Source organism: Pieris napi, chromosome 24, assembly GCF_905475465.1.
Source record: "Pieris napi chromosome 24, ilPieNapi1.2, whole genome shotgun sequence".
In the NCBI taxonomy this organism is placed as follows: domain Eukaryota; kingdom Metazoa; phylum Arthropoda; class Insecta; order Lepidoptera; family Pieridae; genus Pieris; species Pieris napi.
Genome location: NC_062257.1, coordinates 5,121,847 through 5,144,400, shown reverse-complemented (window position 1 = coordinate 5,144,400; position 22,554 = coordinate 5,121,847). Strand labels below are relative to the sequence as shown.

General features: G+C 35.3%; 3 protein-coding genes across 3 annotated transcripts in view; 1 reads left to right on the top strand and 2 right to left on the bottom strand.

Annotated features, from left to right (window-relative positions):
* LOC125061953 (E3 ubiquitin-protein ligase hyd) overlaps positions 1-22,554 on the bottom strand; it is a 67,068-nt gene that overhangs the window by 13,601 nt on the left and 30,913 nt on the right. Inside the window, exons 25-41 of the mRNA XM_047667594.1 lie at positions 21,422-21,661; positions 19,491-19,706; positions 18,057-18,232; positions 17,212-17,413; positions 15,211-15,389; positions 14,142-14,325; positions 13,307-13,464; positions 12,347-12,549; positions 8,548-8,713; positions 7,314-7,463; positions 6,588-6,712; positions 5,675-5,790; positions 5,007-5,143; positions 4,594-4,673; positions 3,071-3,207; positions 2,036-2,258; positions 419-607 (exon numbers count right to left, since the gene is read on the bottom strand). Coding sequence (XP_047523550.1) covers positions 419-607; positions 2,036-2,258; positions 3,071-3,207; positions 4,594-4,673; positions 5,007-5,143; positions 5,675-5,790; positions 6,588-6,712; positions 7,314-7,463; positions 8,548-8,713; positions 12,347-12,549; positions 13,307-13,464; positions 14,142-14,325; positions 15,211-15,389; positions 17,212-17,413; positions 18,057-18,232; positions 19,491-19,706; positions 21,422-21,661 — 2,881 coding nt within the window. The remainder of the gene's footprint in view (positions 1-418; positions 608-2,035; positions 2,259-3,070; positions 3,208-4,593; positions 4,674-5,006; positions 5,144-5,674; positions 5,791-6,587; positions 6,713-7,313; positions 7,464-8,547; positions 8,714-12,346; positions 12,550-13,306; positions 13,465-14,141; positions 14,326-15,210; positions 15,390-17,211; positions 17,414-18,056; positions 18,233-19,490; positions 19,707-21,421; positions 21,662-22,554) is intronic.
* LOC125061950 (protein ALP1-like) lies at positions 8,969-11,360 on the top strand. The gene is made up of 2 exons (XM_047667592.1): positions 8,969-9,416; positions 10,388-11,360. The coding sequence occupies exons 1-2, from the start codon at positions 9,115-9,117 to the stop codon at positions 11,316-11,318; spliced, it is 1,233 nt and encodes a 410-aa protein (XP_047523548.1). The 5' UTR covers positions 8,969-9,114; the 3' UTR covers positions 11,319-11,360.
* LOC125061952 lies at positions 9,435-11,689 on the bottom strand. The gene is made up of 2 exons (XM_047667593.1): positions 11,362-11,689; positions 9,435-10,354 (listed from the first exon to the last, which is right to left on the bottom strand). The coding sequence occupies exons 1-2, from the start codon at positions 11,507-11,509 to the stop codon at positions 9,498-9,500; spliced, it is 1,005 nt and encodes a 334-aa protein (XP_047523549.1). The 5' UTR covers positions 11,510-11,689; the 3' UTR covers positions 9,435-9,497.

Here is a 22,554-nt window from a genome sequence, read left to right as displayed (position 1 = left end):
TTAAAGGAATTCGTGCAAAATTATTTCCTAACCATTCCAAAATATCAAAAATGCACAACGTTAATATTTAAGTTTTCACTTCTGCCGGAACTCCCGGAGTGCAACCCTACGTTTTTTTAATATATATCACAAAGCAACTTAAATACAGATTAGAAATAAATTTGTTGGTACAAAAAGTACAAAATTTCTAATAACACTTTATTAGAAATTTGAGGCTAGTATTTTAACAGCTAAGTTTAATTTATTCATTTAATAAATCTAAAGAACAAGGTAAGGTTTACTTACTTTCGAAAAAATGGAAGCTTTTTTTAACCGACTTAAAAATTTGAGTATGATCATTGATGATGTAAATTTTATAATATTTTTTAATCATCCACTAATTTGTGTTTACTTGTTTTTTACCTAAAACTTAACTCACCTCAGCTACACTCGTATAGAAAGACCTGGCAACACCACTGCCTTCCCCAGGTTCATCTCTAAACGTGACCTTGACTCTATTAACCGTGAGTTGCGGTAAAGCGCCGAGAGCTCGACGATTCTGTCCCGCAAACGCACTATTTAGTTCCGCGAACGTTTGTTGAAGTAATTTCGTACGTTCGCGTTCCATCTAAAAGAGAAAAAAAATACTTAAAACACACCAATTATGCTAGACTTCATATAAAAACAATGGTTTGACAGCTCTTAAAACTAGATTAAATCTTGATTCTACAATATGGATCTCAACCGAGAAACTCTAGGATGCCAGTCTATTATTATTTCGGTTCGGAGGACCAAAAGACATTTGGATCGCAGAGCAAGAATTATAGCCGACAGACTTATAAGCGATTCTCAGATACATAATTTAGACCTAAAAAAACTATTTATAAAATGAACCACCCACCAGCTAAACCTATTGATAATATTACTGTATACGGTTATCCTTAGTAAATAACTTATCATTGACTATAGTCGACGCATTATGAACTGGGGTATACTCTGATTTTTAATTCCGTAGAATTCTGACAGCTATCATTTTTTGACATGTAAGAGATAGCAAACCTTTTTGGTCGGGCATATTTTTCAATTTCAATACGAGTCTGAACATCTTAGTCTATACATACATTTTATTTGTTAGTGAACGTATCCATTTTATTAAGTGTCTATCAAATAAGTCAAACTGAGAACTTTTTTAGACACTTATGAAAATCAGAATATAGGTACGATTGTTCGTGCCTATCCCGTTATCGATATGCATCTCTACAATTCTTACGCACATCACTACACCTCACCATAAGACCTGTAAGTGCGAGCGAGACAGACATATAAATATTACCTCAGTTCATTATGCGTCGACTATAAAGCAATGTCATCAAGAATATTGTTTTCAACAAGAACAAATTAATTTCTGTGGGGCCTATCGGTTTTATTAAGTGGCAGCTAGGTGAGAGGTACCGGGTTCGATTCCCGGTTCGAGGGCAAGTTTTAATTTAATTTAAATTTGTTCTCGGTCTTTGGGAGGGTTGTGCGGTACCGAGCGAGTGCTTAAACCGTACATGGAGGACACGGTCGAATTTCTAAGGCAAGCACGAATTATTAAAAATTTTATACTTGACGCTGGCTAATGCACAAACCGTGCCAGAGCCATAAAAAATAAATAAATTAATAAATATAGTTTAAAAAAACTATAAAACACGCTTTTAAAGCACATCAAACTAAAAAGTGAAGCGTGTTTTATAGTTTTTTTAAACTATATTTATTTTCCACTTTTTAGTCCTAGCAGCAATACGTGTTGTCTCAATTTAATCGTATTGCTTTGTAGACTTAAAAAAATTTCATTGTTTTTTCGAGATAAACCTATGAAATTATTATATCGTCGCTGATTCTTTATAAGTGTACAAAGTTTGAATTAAATCTGTCCGTTTAAAGTGGGTCAAAATCGAGTCCGAAGGAGTCGGTTACATACATACATACAGGTGAAGCTAATATAAAGCGTGTAAAAAAGTAATTTCTGAAGGTCTAAACACGCTCTTACAACTTCTATCGCAATGCCACTCACCTTATGCAGTGTCAAATCCTTCTGCGCTGATGTCCTCAACTTCTCCATATCTCTTCGGAACTTCACCTCTTTGACGGGGAATCCACCAAGTTCAGATACCACAGATCCCGGTTCCAATCCCACATCTTCAGTGAACACACGTCCGAACAGGTCAAGCGACAGACGCCATCTGCCCAATAACAGGTCGTGCGATACTGACGCACCGAGGGATGGACATGCGCGCCTGAGCATGAAAATGAACATATTTTTATGAAATTGAGTAAATAGCATCATATTCTTAGCATATGTAAAAAAAAAATTGCTTTGCCTTTGGGAGCGTTCAAGTATTACGTAACGAATTTGGGGGGGGGGGGTCCTTTTGTAAAACGTTACGATGCGGGGCGGGAATTGAATTACGCGTTATTGACTTTCGACTTTCCAGTACTTTACACCACATAATGGTAACTTTTAGATATTTAAAGAGTTACTATTGGGTACGGAAAAACGTTACGGCGCGTAACATGGGGGGAGGGGTTAATAATCTCCAAAAATTGCGTGACGTAATACTTGAACGCTCCCTTTTGTAATTCTCGTATTTCTTATTCTTCAGTATTGCATAGCAATTTATGAATCCGTGAGATTAGCTTTTTAGTTTGTTTTATTAATATTTTTTTTTGTATTGTTGCATCTCTTATAATTTATATGTATGATGTTATTTGTTATGTAAATATGTAAGTGTGAAATAATTTAAATAAATAAATATAATAGTCTTTTACCATTATTATATAAAAAATAAAATTATTATCATAGTAAGTGCAAAATAGACTTTAATTGTAAAAGTTATGTCTGCAATTTCATGAAAATTAAAGAACTAAACAAGTGTATAACACTACACTAATAATCAATTTTAAATTTTGAGATAAAAGAATTTTTTTCTCAGAAACTCTATGAACTAGAAATCGCTTTGCCAAAATACTTTAAGTACTAGTGCTTTGTATGTATAAACATTGAGAATATAGCTTTATTAGATATTAAAATCAAAAAATGTATACTAACGGCTGCGCAGGCGCATTGGGCTGCGGCAATGGCGGCGGAGGGGGCAATCCAGTAGTTTCAACTGTCACGTGCGCAGAGATCTCTTGCGATTCCAGCGGGTCGGCCACACTCAACAATTCACCTTGACGTTCGCGGCTCTGAAATATATCGTACTCAAGTTACAGTACAACTCCGTGTTAGGTCACTTTGGTGGGTTTATCACAATGTCATATTTCTTTCCACATACAGAAAGCATATCATTTATACATCAGTCTCCTTTTGTCACAGGGTAAACACAATAAGAGAGAAAGGGACAAATAATTGTATAAATTACTAGCTGACCCGGCTAACTTCGATCCGCCTAAAAGTCTAATAATATCGTGTTAACTTTAGTTAAACCTCATGTAGGATTTCATTAAGGTAATAACATTAACACAACTTTTTTTGCAAATACACAAATGTTTTATTGCTTGCCATTGCGAAAAAAGAAAGTTAAAGCACTTTCTGATATACAACATTTTTTGTTTTGTTATCCGGCGCAAGAACAAAGTGGTAGGTTTCTTTTATATGCGTAATTTTGTCAACAGATGGCACCTGAAAATGCTGTTTGCATTCATAAAATTAATTAATTTTTATTCCAATAACTTATGCGATATTTTATTACTTATTCTGCTATTTGGAGCGCAGAAGAATCCACCAAAAAAGAGATAACTAACTTCGGTCCAGTCGATCTTGAATTATAAATGGTGTAACTAACACGAATTTGTTTTATATATTTATAAGATGCCTATATAACATTGACTTCTTTTTGGAGAGTTGTATTTTATTATGAAAAGTTTGTATGAATCTTTTAATTTAAAATAAAAAAAAAAATTGGAAAATAGATATTTCTATATATAGATCTCTGATCAAGTTCAACGTAAACGTACGCGGTCGTTAACTTTGTATGTATAATATACGTGGTACAAATAAAAATAGTAGGCACCTGAATTTGACTTATGTTTAAAATTGAGATTTAGTGCTAAGTATGAGTCACGTATCAAATTGAAAATACTACAAACTCTTTCACAATTAATAAAGGCCAGTAACGCATCTGTTTGATGCAGTTAAAAAAGCCAAAAAATATTATAACGATTTCTGTTATGTACCATCAAAACTAGAAAACTCCTGACTTGAGATTTATATAACTGTTTCTAAATAGACAAGTCGGTGATCAGCCTTCCGTGTCTCACTTAAATTTTTAGTTAAAAGAGTATCAGTTTCCTCACGATGTTTTCCTTCTGCATACGTCAAATGGCGCATAGAGAAATGTTCGTTGGCGAGAACAAGACGTCAGGCTTAATTCTCGAGGGTATTGGTACCCGGGTATATATACCCTGATATCCGGGTAAATATACCCTGATATCCGGGTAAATATACCCTGATATCCGGGTAAATATACCCTGATATCCGGGTACCGGGTATAGTAAGAAGTTAATGCCAATTGAAGAGGTCGGGAGTAATTTTGTTTAGAAAAAGTCCCCCAAATAAGTGGAGTGACTTACAGCACGTACAATAACGGATTTTCCGGGACTTCTTGATGAAGAGGCGCGCGGCTCTTGCGCTGTGTTGAGACCACTTGGACCTACAAAATATTAAATTCAACTTTAGTGTACATACACATTTTCTGCAAGGAAACTGTATGTGTTTTTTTTTTAATTTGATATGATCATAATTTAAATCAGAATAATTCCATATTAGTGAATAAACAAAGTTTCATCAAATCGGTTTGGTAGTTTATGTTACAAACATACATTATTTTTCTCATAATTTGTTATTTCTACATTTCACAGGGTGTTTCGTTGATAATTTCTACAATATTGAGGCACTCCTATCTATCGACCGACCCTGAGACATCGGGAATCGAATGCTGGACCAGAAGTAACGTTATATGTAAAGTATATCAATCTATGTATACCTGGAGATGGTGAAATGCTAAGCCCCTGCTGATGCGGTCCTTCCATGATGGAGCAAGCCGTATTCACTAGCGTATGGAACTCTGAGCTTGACGAGTTCGAGTCGTGCATTTGATTGCTACTGGACATGTGTGGGTGCCTGTATTTAATCAATTTTATTACACACACGAACACAGTATAGTTATGAAATTGGAAAAGTCAGTTGATAGAGGAGGTCACACACATTTGTAACTTCATTTAATTGAAAAAAGTTAAAAAAATTCTTTATTCTTCCACTTCCTATTGTTTGGCCGTACAAGTTTTATTAGAATTCATAAAAAAATAATAAAAAACATCGCCATAATTCACTTCACGTGTATTAATTTACACAATTATACAGAGTACGACATACATTTAAATTTCATTTAAATAAACTGTAATTTCCATATGTACCCGTTTTGTTGCAAAACAGTTGATTTGGCAACTATGTTAAATATGTAAATTAAAAAGCTCCCTTTCAAGGTGAAATTTGTCGACTCCAACTACAAATTTTGTTTACTGCCAGTTCTCAAATCATGGGCGTAGAACGGAAGAGAAGAACTGACAATAAACTCTCCACCACTCTTTTTGTTTTAAACGTTTGTAAGGAGCTGCAACCATTACACCATGTTCTTAAATGCAATATACATACCGATGATGTTTTTTCCTTGTAATTTGTCTAGCTTCATTAGAGTCAGAATCCGATATGTATTCCCCGTCCGTATCCATATCCATTTTTGACACTGTATCTTTGGCACACGATAGATCCTAAGATATTAAAAAATATATTAAAAAAAAAAAAGAACTGAATAGTGCATAACAAACCATTCCCATACAGTTTCACTTTCGTATTGTTTTTATAATGTACTCAGAAGATGGTTGCTTTTTACTTCAAATTACACAAGAATTTTTTTCCTAAATATTTTTTATGAAACGAGCAGGAGGCTCAACTGATGTTAAGTTGCCATTTTCCATGTCAGAGGGCTCGCGAGTGCGTTACCGGCCTTTAAATAATTCGTACGTACGATTCTTGTAGAACCCTAATTGTAAAATAATAAATGTTTTTTCTTCATAACATGATTTTGGACCCAAGACTGTACAGTTCTTGTCTATGATAACAGATTCTATTTAGTGTAGCATGTTTATTATTTAAAAAAAAAAACAGCGTAACGTGTATTAATTTAATTAAAAAATAAATCAGTGGCGCTACAACCTCTTTAGGTCTTGGCCTCAGATTTCTGAATCTCTATCATGATCATTTTTAAATCTAATTGGCAAGTAGGTGATCACCATCCAGTGCCTGACACACACCGTCGACTTTTTGGGTCTAAGACATGTCGGTTTCCTCACAATGTTTTCCTTCACCGTTCGAGCAAATGTTAAATGCGCACATATAAAGAAAGTCCATTGGTGCCCAGCCGGGGATCGAACCTACGACCTCAGGTATGAGAGTCGCAAACTGAAGCCCCTTATTTATTATAATTTATTTAGTTAAAAAACTATTTTTATATGATATAACCATCTTTAATTTTATTTAAAGTTTAAAACAAAATAATATTATGTACCTGTGGTTCGTCTCTGGATAGTATGTGCGTGTGCGTATGCGCAGGAGGGGCCGAAGCGGGACGGGCTGGAGGCGAAGCTCCACGTTCCGGGCCTCGGCTGGAGAGCCCTAGGCGACGAGGCACAACTGGAATACATGTTTCGTCAATCATAACAACAAATAAATAAAAAATATATTTTTACAGGATCATCTCATGAAGAATCATCTCGATATAACTTCTAGTGTAAATTATGGGAAATTAGTAAATAATTAAAAATGCTAAATCCATCATCATAATATATATATATATATCTTTATAGGTTACTAGCTGACCCGGCAAACGTCGTTTTGCCATGTATATTATTTCTAGGAAACATTTTTTTAGTTCAATAAAAATAACTATCTACAATAATACCAAATAGGGGTTGATTGTAGAGGGGTGAAAATTAAGGGTTGTATGTATTTCTGTATGCTGTATCATAAAAAAATCAAAACATATTTTTTGGTGTGGACACTCCTTATCAATTAAGGGTTTGAAGGATATCAGTAGCCGATTCTCAGACTTCCAGAATATGCAAACAAAATTTCATACGAATCGCTCGACCCGTTTCGGAGGACTATGGGAACGAACATTGTGACATGAGAATTTTATATAAATATATATAGGGATACAGAAGAAATATTGATGAACTTATTTTTGAAATCAATAAAGATATGATGAATTATATGTTTCAGAAAAGTGCCTTACCTTCAAGTGGGTTATTAGTCCCCGGTGGTCCATCACCAGAGGGCGGCACAGTGACGGGTTGTCGCGGCATTCCAAAGAGTTCTTCGCGCCTAGCGTTGGGTTGCAATAGTTGGGGCTGATCAGCCAATGGCAGAGCGTCTTGCATTGTCACTGAAAAAATTCAAAAATCATTTAATCATATAGGTAACACATTGTACACTTATGACTCGTCAGTAAAGAAATACATAATATTAATGCTTCTAATTTTACATTTACTGCCAGTTCTCAAATCAAGGGCGTAGAACGGAAGAGAAGAACTGGCAATAAACTCTCCGCCACTCTTTTTAATCGCCAATATTAAATTACATACAATAACTGTGTAGTGCCTTTTGAACAGGTAGCGCTAACATTTGAGTTAGGGAGCGTTCAAGTATAACTTCACGCAATTTTTGGAGATTATTGACCCCCCTCCTCCCTTTTTAATAACATTAATAAATCTTAGATTTGTTAGTCCTAGTATAAAAAGTATAAGCTAGCATATGGGTAAAACAATATACAGTGTAATCTCTTTATAACGAATTTCACGGGACCGAGCATTTTTTCAAAATTCAAAAAAATCATTTATTCACGTAGGTAACACAATGTACACTTGTGATTCGTCATTAAAGATATAAATATTAATGCTTCTAATTTTACATTTACTGCCAGTTCTCAAATTCTTTATAGACAGTTAAAAACCAAATACAATAATTTCTAATTTTATTACTATTAATAGGTACAATTATTTTACTGCCCATCGTAACAATTTCAAAGTTTACGACTGATAATACACGATAGGTGACGATGGTACGTTTAGTACTGAGACCAAAATTTTCTACAGGCAATGTAATCTAAGAATATTAGCACACGTGTTAATGCAATTTACTATAACCAAGGCGAGACGGCTGTTTATGACTTCAGGTATCTTTCTTAGAAATTTCGGCATCTCAATAGGTTAGTTTTGTAAGCTGATTATAAAACCAATTTCACTTAAGTATGTTGTTGATGTCTAAATATGAAAATATTTCTTCGTAATAGAGAATGGCTGTTGCGTTATAAAGAGTGAAATAATGTATGGGTTTCGTGTTAAACCAACCAAAAGTAACTATTTTTACGTTACAGTTAATTTTAAAATACAAAAGCATCAATTTTAAAACACATTGGCCCAAGAAGAATATAATTTGAATCAATATATAAACATGAAAAAAAAACTTACTATTAAATGGATCGGGTGGCGGACAGCCAAGGCAAAGCGTGGAATCAGTTCTCTGGAAGAACGAGTGTTGCCTTCCTCGTCCATTCTCCCCCTCATTGTCAGATTCTGCCGCAGTGCTGCCACCTACGACCATTTCTTCTTCACCTTCCTCGTTTTCATTTTCATCCTGTCATAATAAAAATGATTCTGTTATCAATATCATACTTTGTCTAAAATAATGATTTAAATAAAAAATAATATGTTGTATTTATAGGCGTCCGTGCCCTTCAAACTGGTCATAACCATATTCAACATATTGGACAAATCGATTAGGTGACCACTGAACTATAATAGGCCGGGAGATAGTGACACAAAATAGTGGGTCATTTGTACCAGTATGGCGGTTCTTCAGGGGTTATGGTTGAAAAAAAGAATTAGGCCCTTCTCCCATTACGATACTTGTAGGGTACGATACTCGAGTATAATACTAGTTGGATACATGTTCGCTACGCGACGCTCGCATATTATGCTACTGAAAAATTACTAAATTCATCATTTGTGCAAACTTGTTTTTTGTAGACGGACGTTATGTCGAGCGACTCCAGTGACGAAGAAGCTCTTGCAGTTTTTCTGTTTTATAGAAATAGAAGACGTCAACGCAAGAGTAGAAAATACTGGATTCATCCATATATTGAAAGAAACATAAATTGTAGAGTTTTTGTAGCCGCACAAGAACTACAACATGATGATAAGAAATTTTTATCTTTCTACCGAATGTCTAAAGAGACCTACTTGCATCTTGTTACATTATTAAAACCAGCTATACATCAACGAAATACTAAATTTAGAGAATGTGTCAGTGCGGAAGAAAGGATTATGATAACCCTAAGGTAAATAATACTTCATTGTGACATATGTAGGTAATTAAATGTTTATTAAATTTTAATATGTAAGTACTTTATAATTATTACTTATTCTTCATCTTCCTGTGATAATAACATAGGTATTGATTCATAATAAAGACTGGCAGTATTTGATTGTACTACATTCAGACTTTCGTTTATGGTAATTGGCGTACTTATTACCTCGGCAGCACTCATCGGTGAAGGAGTAGAATAAAGTGTGTTGGGACTATTCATATTTTCACTACTTTGGTCCATTATATCGTCTATCAATGCAAGCACTCTTCTCTTAAACAGTCTTCTTTGACTATCAGTCATTTTGTTCACGTCCGATAGTAAACTCAGTAAGAACATTTTGTTTGAATTTTCAGTACTGTCACAGTTTTCTAGAATTTTAGATTGTTTAAATTTAAAATAAGCTGAAATGTCTTGCTCGGCTTGAGTTTCTTCCAGCTTCTTCCGTTTTTTTTTATTATTTGTTGATGGTGGTGGTGGTGGTAATTGCTGTTGCGAGATTGGTTGAGTGCTTGTACTAGTAGAAGGAAGAGATGATTGCTGTTGCGAGATTGGTTGAGTGTTTGTACTAGTAGAAGGAAGAGATGATTGCTGTTGCGAGATTAGTTGAGTGTTTGTACTAGTAGAAGGAAGAGATGATTGCTGTTGCGAGATTGATTGAGTGCTTGTAGGTACATTTTCTGTGAACTGTGTTTGTTCACATAGTTCAAGATCAGGTGTCTGTGGTTCTATCGTCTCTTTCAAATTTCCTGATGGTTTTCCTGCTGTTTTTATGAAGGGTACAGTAAATTGCATATAGTCTGCTAAGTAGTATGGTTTTTTTTGTGCAGTACCTGCTCCACTTTTGGCCGGTTTCAAGTGGCGAACAAAAACACTACGTAGATTTTTCCACTTTTCTTTAGCTTCTGATCCTGAAAATAACCTTAATATTAATTGTTTTTCAGATATTTGGGGTCAGGTTGTACGTTTGTAAGCCTAGGATTGTATTTTGCAAGAGGAGATAATACAATTTGCAAGGTCATAGCTGAAATGACAGTTATAATATGGGAGATATTAAATGGAGACTATATGCCATTACCAGATGTGCAACATTGGAAAGACATTGCTGCTCGTTTTGATCGCCTCTGGAATTTACCCAACTGCTTAGGGGCATGTGATGGTAAACACATCAGAATAGAAAAATTACCTGATTCAGGATCAAGTAATTTTAATTACAAATCCTACCATTCGATAGTATTAATGGCATGTTGTGATTCCGATGGATTATTTACTGTTATCGAGACTGGCTATGCTGGTAGGAACAGCGACGGAGGAATTTTCAGTGCTTCCAGGATCAAACGTTGGATAGAACATGGACGTCTTAATATTCCTTTACCTTCCAAACTTCCTAATGACCAATCTAACTATGAATTACCATACTATTTTATTGGGGATGAGGCATTTCCCCTTCTATCTTACTTGATGAGACCATATCCCCAAAGAACCTTGAATGACTTGAGAAGGGTATTTAACTACAGACTAAGCCGAGGGAGGAATACAATTGAATGTGCTTTTGGGATGATGGCTGAAAAATTTCAAGTATTAAGTACTGCTATAAGATGTCATACAATAGAAAAAGTATCAAATATAATAAAAGCAGTGTGTATTTTACACAACTATGTTCGAAAACGTGAGGGTATTCTATATAGTCCAAGGGAGTTTATACAAAACAGATCGGGCACTATTCCCGTTACAACGACAATACAACCTCATAATATAGAAATAACGGCAAATATGTCACCACATAATCAACGAAATTATTTAGCAAACTACTTTATATCTGAGCAAGGTTCATTGCCTTGGCAATACCAATCCTGTTTGCAGAATACAATGTAACATTGATAATAATAAACTATGTATGTGTACAAAAAAAACCAACCTGTTATTTGAAATTTGTTCCCAATTTCTGCCCAAGTCTTGTCTATTATATTTTTTCGCATGTATTCAGGTAGTTTGTAGTTATATAAACAAGCATGTTTTTCAATTTCTTGTACAAACTTAATATTTGTTTCTTGCTCCGCCGCCATCTTGTCGAAACGCGCGAGACGCGACGCACAAGCGACCAACACGGCGGGTATCGCGAGACTAGTCGCGAACGCGTAGAATACCAGTATCGTAATGTGAGAGTGTCCATATAAATGTATGTGAGATACTTCGCGGCGACTAGTCTCCGAGACTAGAGTCGCGCGGGCGTATCGTAATGGGAGAAGGGCTTTATGATGGTCATAGCGCAGGTCGTCGTCACTCGTCGAATTAATTACGACTTTCAAACGATTTGTCCCACAAAAACTCTAGTATTTTCCTATAGTCCATAAAAAAAATAAGAGGCGGCGGTGTCACGCCGGTGTGACTTACAGCCAGGCATACCGACGCCTTTTTTCATTTCGTAATAAGACCCCTGAAGAACCGCCAAACTGGTACAAATGACCCACTATTTTGTGTCACTATCTCCCGACCTATACATTCAGTTGTCATATAGTTTGGCAGACACGCTGCGAGTAAGGGGGAGACGCGCGACGTCACTACTCGCAGTTCACGCGCAAAAAAATAGAACACGCTTCTAATCAATATTGGAGAAAGCCCACGGAAGATGCTACTGGACATAATTTAAAAACAACATTCGAATAATAATAGAATTTATGTTACACTTAATGTAATAAAATAACAATAAATATTTATTGTTTAATTTTTCAAATGTAAACTGAACTTTATTGACTATAATGACTCCTTTTCCAGTCTTTGATTATTTCATTGTAATTAATATTTGCATGCAATCAAAAACTATTTTTAATAATGCCAAAGAAGTATAACTGTTTACGCGCGTACATAAGTACACGCACCCTTTTTTTAAATACACAACATACCGGTGTCCACAAATGGTGATGATGATGCGGCTGCGGCTGCGCAGCTCTCATGTAATAGACGAGTGCGTCGAGTACGTACGCGACGTGCTTGAGTGCGGCCACATCCAGTACGGGCAGTTGTTCCGCGTGCTCAGCGCTATGTGCACGTAGAAGGGACAAACAGTATGCGAGGAACTCGCGTCTTGCGCTACCGGCTTCCACGCCTGTAATATATATAATGGTTTGTATAAATATCAAATATATACTCAATTTAAATGTAAATCTAATCTAATATAGTCTAGTCAACAAGTTTAAAAACGTAAAAATAGAGATAAAGATCCTAAAAATATGAGCGATGACTCATTCGATTCGAAATCACCTCTAGAAAAAGTTTTTAAAGGATTTTGGTGCAGGTTAAAAATTGCAATTGTTATTAACAAAATAAGATGAAAAAAAAATGATATTTCGTTTTCTGTTAAGAACTCAAAAAATATTAACATTTAAGCAATTTTAAATTAAGCAATAAAAATTTAAAAAATGTTGATAATTTTTTTTAAATTAATATTTAGCTATGCCTGTTTTTTTTTTTAAATTTATTAACATTTTTTAGATTTTTAAGTTTTCAATAATTTCCTAAAAAATCAAATAAATTATAAAAAATCATAACTAACAAACTTTTACGTTTTTGAACTTGTTGACTAGACTAACAGTAGTGAATACAGAAACTAACGTTTAAAAAATTTTACTTCTCATTACAATATGATATTTTTGAAGTTATACTTCTTTTGGAGCGTTAGCTTTTTGAAAAGACTTTTTTCTTGTTACGCCAAAGAAGTATAACTTCTAACGCGTGTACATAAGTACAAACACGTTTTTTTTACATGAGAAATCTATAAGACATCCTTCCTAATATTAATGTTCAAACGCTCGTTCTGTTGTGTATCATTAATTCCCTTTTCAATTGATTAATTAAAAGCCTACCTTGATCACGATCCCTAACCCGTGGCGCTTCAGAAAATCCTATAATTCTTGAAGCGGGTGTGGTAAAAGAAGTCGCTCTGCGAGTGGTCGGAGCGGCCGCTCTGCTTGGCTCCGCTGTGGATGTACTTGCATTGTTGGAGGTTAATGATGCTCCAAATCTAAAACAAATATATTTAACCAAATTAATTTAGTAACAGAGTTATTCGTTATTGAAAACTAAACCATAATATTTAGGAAATAAGACTTCAAAGCATTTTTTTAATTAAAAACCTGTCATCGTTAAATTGTTATAAGCAATTAGACTACGCTGTGAAAATAAAATTATATACAGGATGGTTAAAAAGTCGTGGATCAAACGCAAATAGGGGATAGATGAGGTCATCAGCTGCAAAAAATTGTTCTACGGGAGGTCTCTAAACTCAACCCCTGCAGAGTTATAATTTATTTTGCGTTTTATAAGAAAATTGACTTTTTTTACTAATTCTTATTAAAATTCTAAAAAGTCTACACCTGTATCTTTTTCATAATATCCACTAGATTGGTCCTGATGAATTCTTGCGTTAGACATACTATTTATAGTAGTTTATTGAGTGTATTGAAGATAATATTAAGTTATACGATATAAATTGTTTTCAAATGATAACTTTTTGTTTACTTCGGACCCCACTGTGAAAAAAAAATAATTTACCGAAAAGTGACCCTGTATAACAAGTTTTAGCGTATTTAATAGGGATTCTGAAAAGGTATTACACATGGCCATGAGTCACTCTAATATCTTTCTAGGAAGATTTTTAATCCGACATTGTTCTACGATCATGACGAAATATATTCTTACCTAAGTTGAGCCTCAGTGGCGTCCATAACGGTGACCAGCCAATCCCAGGTGGGCTTGAGTTGTCTCTCCAAGTAACACTGAAGACGCAATGCATCAGTATAGGCGAACGGTAGCATACGCGTAAGCGGCAATGGAGCGCGCTCGTATTCCCATAGAAGATCAGCAATTTGACGAATTACGATACCTGAGGGTGAAATTATATTTATTTTTATTGAGGACAATTAGATACTTATAAAAAATGGTTATTGTGCCTCACTCGACATAGATAGGTATAGTGTGTCGCCGACTTTTTTGTAGATATTTATAAGATCTACAATTACTTAGAACAACCGGAACCCTATTTTTATTCAAAATTAAATATAGCCTATATTACTCGTGGATAATGTAGCTTTCGAATGGAGAAAGAATTTTTAAAATCGGTCCAGTAGTTTATGAGCCTATTCATTACAATCAAAAAAACAAACAAAGTTTTCCTCTTTATAATATTAGTGTAGATATACACTAGAGTGGGTAAAAAAAAAAGTGGCACTCAGGGACTGCCTCGGTAAAACTAAAGTATAGCATTTTTTATCAACTTATGCAATTGCTTGTATGTATTTAACCAATCTGATGTCTGTTTCTGTACCTTAAATGTAAAAAAATAAAATTAAAAAAATTATAATTATTTATGCAGTATTTTTTTTCTTTGATAATTAATTCAATCTACCACTCTACCAGACTCAGACTAACACGCCTATATAGTCTGTCTCACTCTAACGCGTACCGGCCGGTGCTAAATGGCGTAGATAATTGATACGTAAAGTTGTAATACATTTTAAATTTGACTTCTTTGACTTTTTGATCTTAAAAAGAAAAGATCGTTGCTTTTGTTGAAAAAACAATAGTCATTTTTTTTTTCACATAACTCCAGAGGCAGAAGATTAAATCCAAATGCTATCAAACTCTGTACTCTATTTACAGTCACCATTTAAACATTGTGATCCTTTTTTTTTCAAACATAAATGACCCACCCGACGTAACGTAATACTTGAACGCTCCTTAATTAGAGCGTTGTGGTGAAAATCCTTACCAAAAGCCCTCGCAAGAAAAGCGGCCGTGGTGGAAGTAGAATGGGGGTCGTGAGCTCCGGCAGCTGCCACTCCGGCCGAACGGCGCAAAGACGCCGGGTCAATGAAGACCAGAGAAGAGGCACCCGTCAGTCTTACCCCGCTCGTTCCACTACTACCGCCGCGGAGGGCTTCGCGAGAACTGAAAAATTAAGATACATTAGTAAAATTATCACACAACTGTAATTAACATTATTTACTGAGATTACACATATCAAATATATTATATAAACACCCAAAACTCAAAAAACAACTTAGGGAGCGTTCAAGTATTACGTAACGCAATTTGGGGGGAGGGGGGAGTCGTTTGAAACGTTACACTGCGTTACATGGGCGGGAGGGGGGTTTTATTTAAACAACGCGTTACGTAATATTTTTTACTTGCTAGCACAATTGTGCCAAAAAAATGCCAACGAAATTTGGAAAACGGCTAAAGAAAAGTTTTTAGAACATATAAAGGATGTTATATATATAACTTAAAAAGCTCTTCTTTTGTTTATTACAACTGCAAACGCAATTAATACAATAACAAAGGTATTACTTTGTTTAAATCTTTAATATGATTGTGTCTTTAAACTTAAATGTTACGTAACGTTAAGTGAGGGGAGGGGGGAGATGGTTTTACAGAAAAACGTTATGGTGCAAAACATGGGGGGAGGGAGCTTCTAAAATCTTTAAAAATTGCGTTACGTAATACTTGAACGCTCCCTTAACCGATTTTGATGAAATTGTTTTTAGGTGTACCCTCAAATCTTACGAAATTTAGGATGTGCGTTTAAAAGCATAAATAGATCATCATATTCTAACAACATGCTTTTTGAAGGCAATTGAATACCAACAACCTCTGGACAATTAATTAAAAAGTAATGTTGATAGTAAAGAAGCTACAAATTATATTACTGTGAGAGAATTTTTGCATTAAAGTCTCTTACGAAAATAGGCTCTAAGATTTTAAATAATAATTTATTTATTGCAAGAATATGGTACAAAAATATGTAAGGTGGTACAATCGTAAGTTCGCATATTCTGCCACACACGGCCCGCAAATTTGTCTTTAAAGGAATTTTACATTTTACATTATTAGTCAATTCTTATATTATTTGTATTGTACATATATCATAATTTATTTAATTTAAATCAACTGCAGTGTCCCACGCAAATAATCATTTATTGAATAGTAAATTTTTTCCAAAAGTAATACACCAAGTCGCTTTTTAAAGACTCTAGTCGGAAGATCTTTTAATTCTTTTGGTAATTTATTGTAAACTTTAATTGCCACCAACACAAAAGGTGTTTTTCCTAAACAGTTCCAGATTGATTTTTGGCACAGCCAAGTTCTCCCAGCCATTACATTCGACTATTATATTCTAAAATTTCTGTTCGATCAAATATCATGCATGGCCATTGACGTAACTAAGTTTTTGAACATTTCAACACTTTAAATTTAAAGCAAAGCTATCAAAATCATATTCAAACAATAGCTATAACAAAAGCTGGTTTCGTTCATGAATCGGTAATATCCGAAATCAGTAATACAAAGAAGAGACACACTTATATATTTACTAGCAGACTCGGCCAAGCGTTGCTGTGGCTAATGTTTTTGTTAAATTACATAGTAGTAAACTATTCCAGGGAAACGGTAGGAGAACACCAGTCATGGGGACCACCATGCTTTTTTGGTGGTTATTCCAGTAAATTGTAGCATATTTGAAACGTTGGTACTTTTATCACAGCGCTATCTGTTAGAATTGTGACTATCAAATAATAAACAAATAATTTGCAATAAAATAATATTGCGGCTATAAATTAAGATGTAAGCTATCCTATGTTTTAAGTTGGTAACTGCACACGGTGTGCAAATTTAATTTAAAATCGGTTAAGTAGTTTAGGAGTCCATCGCGGACAAACAACGTGACACGAGAATTTTATATATTAGATTTATTACGACAAAAGAAAAACATTACCGTATGGCCCACTGCATAGAATGCGGCGCTAGATTAGTCCTAGTTGGCGGTGCCGCCCTTCTCTCCAGGGTCTCTCCATCGTGGAGCTGAGGTTCCGACTCTCCCTCCTGCTCGTCAGTTTCCCCAGCCTCCGAGTCCTCGTCTTCTGGCTGAGTGGAATCCCCACTTTCCTCCTCTGGGTACAATAACAGCGACGCTATTCCTGCGTCGTATAACGCTATATTTCAATTAAAACTAATCATGCATTTCGCACGATAGTGCTGTTTACGGACATTCGAATAGTTAGCGTAATCGAATAGTAAGCGGCACTTTGGATGTATTTGGAATCGGAAGTACAAATACAAGTTGGTTCACCTCTTTATTCGTACCATTTTCACTACTTATGTCTCTTTTCAACTCTATACAATTATAAAAATACAGAAAGAGACAAAAGATATTTTTTTATATATGATATATATATTTCAACACATTAGTTATTTCACATCAGTTTATTAGTATGGTGTAAACACAAACATAGATAGATTTTCAAATATCTTATTTAAAAAAAATATTAAAGACGTATATGTATATAATACAAATATACCCTCCTGTAACACGATAGATTGGTTCCACGTTATAGAAAACGCGTTATGTACAAATTATTCACGTTAAAGGGAAGTTAAATCAAATATTACCTAAAAATTATGTTATGAACGAAATAAGTACGTACACATTATTATAATTGTCACAGTTCAGAAATATAACCCGCGTTATATCGTAACACATTATGACTGACTGAATACGCGTAATATGAAAATGCGTTATAAGAATACCGTGTTATAAGAGGGTTTACTGTATATACATACCGGCATCCGAACCTTGCGTGGCGCCAGTCTGTACGCTGCGTTGGGCCGATTCTGCATTATCTTGATCATCTGAATCACTCTCAGTCTCCACCTCAGCGAGCATATCCAGTTCACTCTCACTCTCCCCGCCCTCAGCTCTTTCTGTTCCATTTTCGACCACCACGTGATCAGCTCCCCTGAAAATATGTTTCGTTTAATCTACCAAATAAGGCTTTACTCAGAAGAGTAATAATGATTCATAATGACATCTAAGTGAAGTCAATTGATACTTATTCCTAGCGTACTAACAAAAGAACCACTGGTACCAATAGATAAACTATTTTTGAATTCAAGCTATGATCAAGTTAACATGATGTACCTTTATATTATACTCTGATTTTTCATTCCGTAGAATTCTGACATTTCATAAGTGTTGCTATTTTTTATAGACAATTCACACCAATTGACCTAGTCCCATGCTAAGCTTGTGTTATGGGTTCTAGGCAACGGATACACATACATATTATAGATAGATAGACATATAAATATATATTTAAACACCCAAGACCTAAGCACAACACCAAATGCTCATCGCATCTATGTTCGTCTCAGCCGGGGATCGAACCCGGGACCCATGGATTCGCAGTCAGGGGTACTAACCACTAGACAAATGAGTCGTCTAAAAAAGTTCTCCATCGAAAAAGGGACAAATTTGGAGAACATGAAAAAAAATGCTACATATTTTTTATGTGTTACCTACAAAAAGGTAAATCTAAATATTTACTTACTCAAGTGACCTAATACAAAAATAACAAATATTTCAATATCACGAACAATATATCGAAGTAACTTTAATTACTTTATTTTATTCTTTAGCTGGCGTCACTGACGACTAATTCCAGGTTTAGTAAACCTTTTTAATACAATAAAATATTATCTTAACTTGTGCGTTTTTCACTGTTTGTGATAAAAATGCGTTTTTATCGAAGAAAAGGGAGAGAGCGATTGAGACGGATTGAGAGAGAGTGAGAAGGGCGAATTACCTTATAGAAATTCCATTTTTTTTTTTAAATTTAAATTTCGTGAAGAGAATTTATGAAATATTAGTATTTTATATTTTATGCAAAATAATTTATTGAAATCCCAAATGAGGAATTGTAAATTCAAATGCCACGTGTTGTTATTGTCGAAGAAATAAATTAAATTCATTAAATTTCTAACATATCTTCCTTTTTCCCTCCCTCTAAGTCTCGAAATAAGTTTTAGATTTGTATAAATATGAATAAAAATTCAATTACGAGTCTAATTGCGGAGGCAGGAGTCCTACTACCCTAACCCCTAACCCTAACCGACTAAATATGAATAAAACTTAAAAATTTGTTTGCCAAAGAAGTTTCACTACTGACACTACTTTGTACGCACGCACTTTTTAAAAAACTGATTCGATAAGTTTACCTGTCGCCCATAGGATCATCATGCTGTACATCCTGCTGCTGAGTTGGTGCCGTTGGTTCATCAGTTTCCGAAGCATCATCATCTCCCCCCAACGCTTCACCTGCCACATCATCCGCGTATTCCGTCGCTACGGGCGTAGACGAGCGCACGAGGGTCGAACTGCCGATCGACGTACCGCCTGTTGCTGTTGCACGATTGCCGTTGGTTGCTGATTCTCTGTAATCAAATATAATAGCAATCAGTTAAATGAAAAATAGGTCAAAATTAACCCTTAACATTTAGTGGGATGAAAAATAGATGTTTTCCGATTCTCAGACTTACTGAATATGCATAAAAAATTTTCATAAGAATCGGTCGAGCCGTTTCGGAGGAGTATAGGAACACGAACATTGTGACACCAGAATTTTATATATCACTACATAGTATAAAACAAAGTCGCTTTCTCTGTCCCTATGTCCCTTTGTATGCTTAAATCTTTGAGACTACACCACGGATTTTGATGCGGTTTTTTTTAATAGATAGAGTGATTCAAGAGGAAGGTTTATATGTATAATAACATCCATTAAATAGTGGAGAAGTACTATTATTTTTGAGGTTTCTAATGTGATGTCGTAAATAATTACATTTTTTCCGCTTACATTGCCGCAGGCTGAACCCTACGAGTTTTATCAAAATAATGTACTAAGTATTGTACACATTGAAAAGGTCTACAGAAAAGTCCGTGATGGTATATGTCTATCACTTATGGATAACCCACAATAACTTTTTTTTGTCATTTACTTTTTACGAGAATAATGGCTAATTTTCGAAGCGATTTTAACCAATACAGCATAAATCCTTATCCAATTAAATACCTTAAATAAATTGCTGATTTAATATAGATTTATATGGCCCTTTACAGCATATGATTTAAATGAATATTTCGAAGATATTACAAATTTAAAAATTGCGGGACGCAGTGCGTCGGAGGCCGCGGTTCTCCCTATACTTTATAGCACTTTGAATTTAGTATCAGCATTGCATCCGTGCGAAGCCGGGGCGGGTCGCTAGTTAGATTATATGTCAAAAATATATCTAAATAACTTATAGCATGCACTTATGCTGGGTTCCTGACGATGCTTTTTTCTAGGACTAATCGCACACTTAGTGATACCGCCGCCCATGGACACTCAGTGCCAGAGGGCTCGCGAGTGCGTTGCCGGCCTTTTAAGAATTGTTACGCTCTTTTCTTGAAGGACCCTAAGTCGAATTGGTTCGGAAATACTTCAGTGGGCAGCAGGTTCCACATAGTGGTGGTGCACGGCAAAAAGCGGTGTTGTATAAAGTATTGTGAGTTATAAGAGAAATGTTGGTTTGAGTGTGCCGTTAGACCCTGTACACAGCTGTACCAATGGATTTTTCAATCTACGAGCGAAATTAACTCTCGCACTTATGAAAGGCAAGACCTCGATATTTCAGCGCCACTGTTTTTGTAAAATAAATATAAATTACTAGCTGGCCTGGCCCACATCGTACCGCCTAACAGTCGATTCTTTATTTTTTTTAAATACTTATTCTGCTATTCGGGACACCGGTCTAGCTAGTAAGACAACAAATACATTATGTCAAAAAATAAAAATTTACCTTCCCGGAACCCCTCCACTAACACTTGAACTTTATCATATATCATACTATAATACAAATAGTTCAAATTGACTTTTAAGTATTATTACGAATCTTTTGTATGGGAATATAGAAAAGTGTTGTTTTTAGACTTTTTCACTCAATTTTTTTAATTTTTCTCTCCGTAAGAACCATCCTCGTACTTCCAGGAATATTATAAAAAAAGAATCAGACAAATCGGTCAAGCCGTTTTCATGCTATGTCGTGACAACCAAAAATGGGTTTCATTTTTATATATAATTATTATATTAATATAAATTATTAATTACCTTCGCGACGACCGCGGATGTCCAGTCGACAGTGGCTCCACACCAAACAGATCTTCGCTACCGTTGACCAAATCCACATACGTAGTGGCCAATGGGAACGGGGCGGTGGGACGAACGACCCCAAGTCGCACTGGAGCCAATAGAGCGTCGGCCGCTTCAACGAGCTCCTCGACGGCTAACGCTACTAGAGCGGCGAAAACGCGCCGACAACGCACCAGAGACGAGGTTATTGAAACTGGCCTGAAATATTTATAAAACAATTAATTCATTTATTTCATACTAGGTTAAATAAGCAGAGGTTTAATTGTTCATAATATATCAATTAGGGAGCGTTCAAGTATTACGTAACGAATTTTGGGGGGGGGGGGGGGGGTTTCCTTTGTTACAACGTTACGATATTGTTAATATTATTTTCGACTTTCCAGTACTTTTACACTTTTAGGTATAGTCACTAGGTGGTCACGAAACGTTTACTATACTTGGGTACAGAAAAACGTTACGGCACGTTAAATGGGGGGGGGGGGTCAATAATCTCCAAAAATTGCGTGACGTAATACTTGAACGCTCCCTTACACATATTTCTTATTCAATTAAAATATGATTTTAAATGACTATAGATATCTATATAATCAGTGGCGCTACAACCTCTTTAGGTCTTGGCCTCAGATTTCTGAATCTCTTTCATGATCATTTTTCAATCTAATAGACAAGTAGATGATCAGCCTCCAGTGCCTCACACACGCCGTCGACTTTTTGGGTCTAAGACATGTCGGTTTCCTTCACCGTTCGAGCGAATGTTAAATGTGCACATAGAAAGTCCATTGGTGCACAGCCGGGGATCGAACCTACGACCTCAGGTATGAGAGTCGCACGCTAAAGCCACTAGGTCAACACTGGTCTAACCCTAACTATTGGTATTTATTTTAAGCATCTTAATAAAAACAGTTTAATGAAAAAATGTTATATTTAATTTGACATCAGATGCGACTGGGGTTTCTAAGAGGAGTATTGAAAGAATAGTTAGTGAAGTAAAAGTGAAGTGTGTTGAGCTAGATCGAGCTTATGTCGAAAAATGAAAAATTATTTACACAAGAACTTTTGGATCCACCCTCGTATGCACATAATATTGATAT

Bases quoted from the DNA above. Each gene is read 5' to 3' on its own strand.
- LOC125061952 (XM_047667593.1), bottom strand. From the start codon at position 11,509: ATGGCGGCGGAGCAAGAAACAAATATTAAGTTTGTACAAGAAATTGAA. The intron at 10,355-11,361 runs GTTGGTTTTTTT...GGTTATTTTCAG, and splicing joins GAACAAATTTCAAATAACAG to GATCAGAAGCTAAAGAAAAG.
- LOC125061950 (XM_047667592.1), top strand. From the start codon at position 9,115: ATGTCGAGCGACTCCAGTGACGAAGAAGCTCTTGCAGTTTTTCTGTTT. The intron at 9,417-10,387 runs GTAAATAATACT...ATTGTTTTTCAG, and splicing joins AGGATTATGATAACCCTAAG to ATATTTGGGGTCAGGTTGTA.